The 6,412-nt window shown below is 57.5% G+C and overlaps 1 protein-coding gene across 1 annotated transcript; it reads right to left on the reverse strand.

The window, feature by feature from the left end:
• Positions 1 to 4,526: 4,526 nt before the first annotated feature.
• POU3F1 (POU class 3 homeobox 1) lies at positions 4,527 to 6,181 on the reverse strand. The gene has a single exon (XM_084497229.1). It carries the CDS (start codon positions 6,168 to 6,170, stop codon positions 4,995 to 4,997), a length of 1,176 nt encoding a protein of 391 aa, XP_084353355.1. The 5' UTR covers positions 6,171 to 6,181; the 3' UTR covers positions 4,527 to 4,994.
• Positions 6,182 to 6,412: the final 231 nt, after the last annotated feature.

Below are 6,412 nucleotides of genomic sequence, written 5' to 3' on the forward strand. Positions count from 1 at the left end.
CCACAGCCCTTCCTAAACCCGGCGACAAAAAAGCCAGCTTGGAAGCACTGCAGAAGAAATACTGCTCTTCAACATGCTGCCTGCTGTCCCTCCTGGCCTCACAGCAACCGCTGCAGGGATTAAAAAGCAAAAGGACCTGGGAGAGCAATAACCCAGCAGAGGGGTCGGGGTGTGCAGGGCTCTGCGGGGCTGCAAGAGTCAGCGTGCCCACGAAGAAATCCAGCAGGGTGCTGGAGGTGTGACACAGCTTCATGGGGCAGGGTGCTCCAAAATAGAATAAAATTGATAAAAAAATACCTTTAAAGTTTGGCAGGGACAGCGCTCCCCTCTGTAGCAGGTGCTCTCAGGTGCAGGAGCCAGGGCGCCGCGCGCTAACACATCCCTGCTCTGCGCCGCTTCCAGCCGATAACATTCGTTTTGACCAACCCCCAAAATAATGCGATATCGAGGAGCATGAAACATTCATGAGGGCTGATCTAACGTGCACGTTAGATGTGGCACGCAGCACCGTGCGCCCTAATGCTGCCTCTGCAGCCTCGTAATCCCCGTGCCCGGCGTGATAGGCTGCGCGCTGGAGCCAGCTCTCATTAGTCCTAATTGAAACGAGGGGGAACTTTCGCAGGCGAGTTTCCATGAATCACAAAGGCAAACATCTGCTGATTGCCCTTATTGGTATTTCTGTGCCCAGGTGAGAGCTGCGAGCACAGTTATGCTCAGCAGCAAACGACAAGCGGGAGCGATGCCGGGTGCCCGCACATCAGCGCTGCTCGGTGCCGTGGGGTTGTATGAAAGGTTTAAGGAGCTGCTGCCCCGTGCCTTCCCCAAACACCGTGGTGCTGGGCAGAGCCTGTGCCCTGCTCCTGCAGGTTGTTGGGGCTGCTTCTTCCATGAGGCTCTGCCCTGCCAGGTCTGAGCAGCACTAAGGATGTCAGCGAGCCCAGACACTGTCCCCTGCGGGCACGTAGAGGACACTGGGGGCTTACAACAGCCCCCCAGGCCCTGCCCAGAGCTGATCAGCTCCTGGGCGCGCTCCCCTCCTGCACCCAAACCCAGTTTGTCAGCTGGGACGGGCTTCTCTCTGACACCCGGCTGCAAGGAGCAGCACGAGGCGGGCAGGGAGCTGCAGATCCCCTGTGGGCACAAACCCCTTTTCCTGCCGGTACCCGCGAAGTAACAGCACCGACTGAGCCCTCCCGGGGCTGATCCAGCCCCAACCAAGCAGCGGCAGCATTAGTTAAAGCATCGAGTTAAAGCGCATGCAAACATCGGTGGCGTTAGCACAGAATTAAAATATACGCTCAGGCAGGCGGTGCTGAAATCCCTCCTTGCCAGAGAGCCAGCGAGCAGGGACGGGTCGAGGTGGAAACGAGCTTCCAGGGCACTCATGCTGATGCTCCACATTTACACGTAGAGATGAGCTCCTGAGCTCCTGAGCTGCTGCTTTAGCTGCTCGGGGACAGTCTGCACGGCCGGCTGCCATCGGGCTCTGAGCAGGTTGCAGTGAGCAGAGGAGATCGGATTCGGCTGAAAGCATAAAATGAATATGGCATCAATAATTACACGAGACCGTGCCTAGCAAGGCAGAGTGCTGGGCTGAGTCCCTCCTGCACTTCTTACAGGACAAGCACTCCCTGCAAGTGGCAGTGGTGACAGTCTAAGACAACAAATCTTAGAACTAAGGTGGATTTTGGCACGCCACAACCTTCTCCTAAGCACACAGGAAAACTGAGCAGCAGCTAAGCACCTTCTTTATATTTATATATCTTTCTTCTATATATAGCAACTAACTACCCCCCCTTATAAAAAATAATAATAATAATAATAATAAAAAATAAACAGCAGTCTGCTGAATATTGCCTGCCTTAGAGAAAAATGCAGTTTCCTAAAATCGCGGATATCCAGCATAGGGCAGAGCAGCTCCTGCTGCTCCTCTGCAGTTCCTGCAGCTCCTGCTGCTCCACTGCCTCACCTCCACAGACCCCAGCCCTTGCTTCCCGGCCAGGAGCGGGACAGGGGAGCTCAGGACACTGCTGCTCATGCTGCAGGGGACGGCTTCAGCCCGGTGCCGAGCAAGTGGGGCCAAAGCAGAGCCCCGTGCATGCGCAGAGCTCCCCATGGGGTTGCAGGCAGCAGCGCCCAGCACTCCCGGTCCTGGGTCATGGGACAGGGACGCACAAAACTCCCCTGCCCTTTCCTTGTCCTCTTTGGAATATTTTGCGCATCCTACTTGGAATATTCTTCTGTTTTGTTTGTGCATCACCAAGCAGCTCTTTATACGTCTGCTTTTCCTTCACGTACCAACATCACAGTCCTACCTTCATGCACTCAGCTCCTGGTCCAACCGTACAAGCTCCTACCTTCACTTCAGCGAGAAAAAGCAGAAGAAAAAAAAAAAACAAAAACAAAAGAAGAAAATATATATAAAAAAGCAACTCTCCCTCCAGTAATTGCTATTTAATCCTTGACCAAGAAAACTAACAAGTTCTCCTAAGTGAGGCGAACCTTTGGGGCATTTGCTTCGCAGAGCAGCTGAGCACCGCGGCGCTGCACAAATCAGATATATAAAGTGTATTTTATTTTTGCTGCTCAACAGCACGAGAGAGCTAACGCAGCGGGGCCGCTGGCGCCTTATCCAATCTGACAAAGCGCACAACCCAAGGGTGCTCGTCCTCCCCGGCACTCACAGCACATCTCATCCGTTACAGGAATGCGATGTGAAAACTGACCCTTCCCTCCCAAGTATGAGCGTGAATCCTCTTTGCCAGGCAGGTCGGTTCAGAGAGAGGCTACTGAAATCATTCCTAGCCTAGAAAAGCCGTGCATTTACTCATTCAATGCAAACAAGAGTTTGTTTCCTTGAAAAAGAATAAATATATAGAGCCTTTTGTTTGGTGGGTCTTCCTTACAGCCCGGCTGTCAGCGAGATTCTTAAGGAAAGGCTGCAGAGTTGCAGCGTTACCAAACATCGAGCACAATGGGCTGTGTGTGAAGCACACAAAAGAACAGCTAAGGGAAGATTTCACTGTTGATAATAAATTTAAATACTTTCTCGCCACATCAACTTGAACCCTTGTTTCCATGCATTTATCATCACGCTCCTGTACTTTTTTTTTTTTTTTTAAAAAGCAGAGTGTTTATACTAAGCTACCGCATACACTCAGCAATTTAGAAATCAGAAAATATTCAGTAAACACAGAAAAACTTTTAGAACCCAGGACTTACTTTTAACAGCCCTACAGTTCCGTGCTTTTATAGGAAAAAAGTCACATCAGCAAGAAAAGGAATCGAAGCCTGAAACAAACCTGACAAAACACACAGTGCCCATCGAATCCTTCACGTGTGATTTCTGGCTACGCTCTGCGTGCCAAGGGAAGTTGTTAACGCGCTGACCTGCAGCACCGGCCAGCTGATTTGTTCAAAGTGAGCCACAGCTCTCCGTACTTGCGAGCAAACAGGGGTTAACGAAATAACTGCTCAGAGCGACTTTATTTTAAAATCTCAAAAACAGTTTAGCAGAATTCTGAACGAGCAACACTTTGCATTTTTGAATGGTCCAATACGGAATACCTACAGTGAGAGATGTTGAGAACGCAATAATTCATTACATGATCCACTGCAAATGCGTTGCTGCTTAGGGAAATTTACACACAGATACACCCCAAAGGCACAGAATGCAACAAAACCAAGCTGTAGCAAACACAAGAATTTTCATGTGGAGATTTGAAAGCGTAAATTACATTTGATATGTAAAAAATACATTTATATCTGAATTTATACGCAGGGTTATCACTAGGAGATCCCTTTTCAGCCTGCTCTTTCACAGCACGTACTTCGTACCAAGGGTTGAGCAGGGAAACTAGCGAGTGCCAGACGTTCAAGACCATACGTTAAGTTCTCTGCTAAATAAAAAGAAAGCATTTGGTGCTTTACCACCGGATTTCTAAGTATTTCCCCAGTGCAAGAGCTCTGCATAGGCACGTTTCAAAAGTTCTCCCGACACACACAAAACACCGCCGGAATCAAAGGACCCGCAAAGGCAAACTCAATCCTCATGTGCGACTTTTCTTGGCGTCTGCTGCAAGAGAAGAGGTTAAGGAGAGCTGCGAGCTGATCCTTCCACAAACAGAAGAGCACGGCAGCGACATTTTCAGCCTCTCCCGGCGTAACCACAAACCAGCGGGGCACTGAACCACGGAGGGGGAAAGCGGTGGCATCGGAAAACCCTGGAGCGCGCTTGGGGCGAGGAGAGGGAGTCTTCTTTGCTACCCCGCGGGGTGTTATTTCGTTATTTCGGTGAGCAGCGGGGAGAAGTCACGCTTCCTGGACGGCAAAAAGTTGCGGTCGGGGCAGCGAAAGGCTCCGCACCCCCAGCACCGCGGCCGGCCGCTCGCACAAGCGCCCCAACGGAGCCCCCGGGGAGCTGGGGGGGGACAACGGGGGCAGCCTCAGGACAACGGCGACCCCTCGGGGGTCACCTCGGGAGCCCGGTCCCGTCCCCGCAGCCCGCAAAGACGACACGAGACCGGTTCCTGGGTAAATGGTTTATGTAAGTAATAAAATATTTACTATAACATAAATAGAAACGCACCCTCGCAGTCTACAGTGGTTTTTGCAATAAAGATACAAACAAAAAACCGAAACCAAAGGGGAAAGGGGGGGGGCGGGGGGGAGACTGGGGTGGGGGACGAACCGAACCTACCAACGGGAGGGGCAGAGCTCCGCGCACGGTTAGAAAATAAATAGAAACGGGCCGGGAGCGCGGCGCGGTGCCCTCGGGGCGAGCCCGGCGGCCGCAGCGGGGGCTCCGGCGGCCCCGCGGGGGAGGGAATAAATTAGAGATCGCAAACCTTTGGCTACTTCTGCTGCGGCCGGCGCCCCCAATAAATAGCGCTGCGGGCGGGCGGCCGGGCCGGGCCAGTCCGAGGAATAAATTATAGGGGCGGCCGCTCCCGCTCCGCCGCCGCCGTCGGGGCTCGGCGGCGGGGCCGGGGCAGTCAGGGCACGGCGGCGGGGAGCCCGTGGTGCAGCGGCGAGGTGTCCGCCTGTGCGTAAACGTCCTCCATCGGGGGGTGCGGGCCCCCGGCCGGCGTCATGCGCTTCTCCTTCTGCCGCCGGTTGCAGAACCAGACCCGCACCACCTCCTTCTCCAGCTGCAGGGAGTCCGCCAGGGAGGTGATCTCGTGCGCCGAGGGCTTGGGGCACTTGAGGAAGTGGTTCTCCAGGGCGCCCTTGACGCCCACCTCGATGGAGGTGCGCTTCTTGCGCTTCCTGCCCTGCGCCGCGATCTTGTCCAGGTTGGTGGGGCTGCCCGTGCTGGAGTCCGTCTCCTCCAGCCACTTGTTGAGCAGCGGCTTCAGCTTGCACATGTTCTTGAAGCTCAGCTGCAGCGCCTCGAAGCGGCAGATGGTGGTCTGCGAGAAGACGTTCCCGTACAGGGTGCCCAGCGCCAGCCCCACGTCGGCCTGCGTGAAGCCCAGCTTGATCCGCCGCTGCTTGAACTGCTTGGCGAACTGCTCCAGGTCGTCGGAGCTGGGCGCGTCCTCGTCCGACGGCTCGGGCGGCCCCAGCGGCGGCGGCGAGGCCGCCAGCTCGTGGCCCCCGGCCTCCTCGGCTCCCAGCGGGTCCCGCAGCCCGTGGTGCAGCGCGGGGCCGGGCGGGCCCAGCATGCCGTTGAGCCCCCCGTAGGGCTGCGCGTACAGCAGCGGCTGCCCCGACGGCGGCGACATGGGCGGCAGGTGGTGCGCTCCGCCCTGCGCCCAGCCGCCCGCCGCGCCGCCCGCCGCCGCCTGGTGCACGAGGTGCGGCCGGTGATGGAAAGCGGCCGGCGGAGGAGGAGGAGGAGGAGGAGGAGGGGGGGGCAGCTCATCGCGGGGCCCCCCCGGGCCGCCCTTGCCGTGCTCGGCCGCCGCCAGGTGCGCCCCACCGGGGGGTCCCCCGCCGCCTCCTCCACCTCCTCCACCACCACCACCACCTCCTCCTCCGCTGCCCCAATCCGTGCCGGCGCTGGGCAGCCACTGGTGGTGCGGCAGCGCGGCGGGGGCCAGCCCCTGCAGGTAGTCGTGGTGCATCATCTTCTGCACGTCGCGGTACGTGGCGGCCTGCGGCAGCCGCTCCCCGTCGGGGTGCAGCAGCGCGGCGCCGCGCGGCAGGTACTGGGCGGCGGCGGCCATGGCCGTGTGCGCCGCGCCGCCCCGCGCCCCGCTTTAGAGCCCCGCGCCGCGCCGCCGCGCCGCCGCGCGCCGGCCACGCCCCCCGCGCCCCATTGGCCCGCCGCCGGCGCGCGCCGCTCGCCTATAGGCGGGGAGGCGGCAGGGGGGCGCGCCCCCCGCGGGCCCGGCTGCTATTGGTGGGAGGGAGGGGAGGCGGCGGGTGGGATTGGTGAAGGGGGCGTGGTCTGCATGGGGGGGGAGAG

Source organism: Aythya ferina (genome assembly GCF_964211825.1).
Source record: "Aythya ferina genome assembly, chromosome: 24".
Lineage (NCBI taxonomy): Eukaryota > Metazoa > Chordata > Aves > Anseriformes > Anatidae > Aythya > Aythya ferina.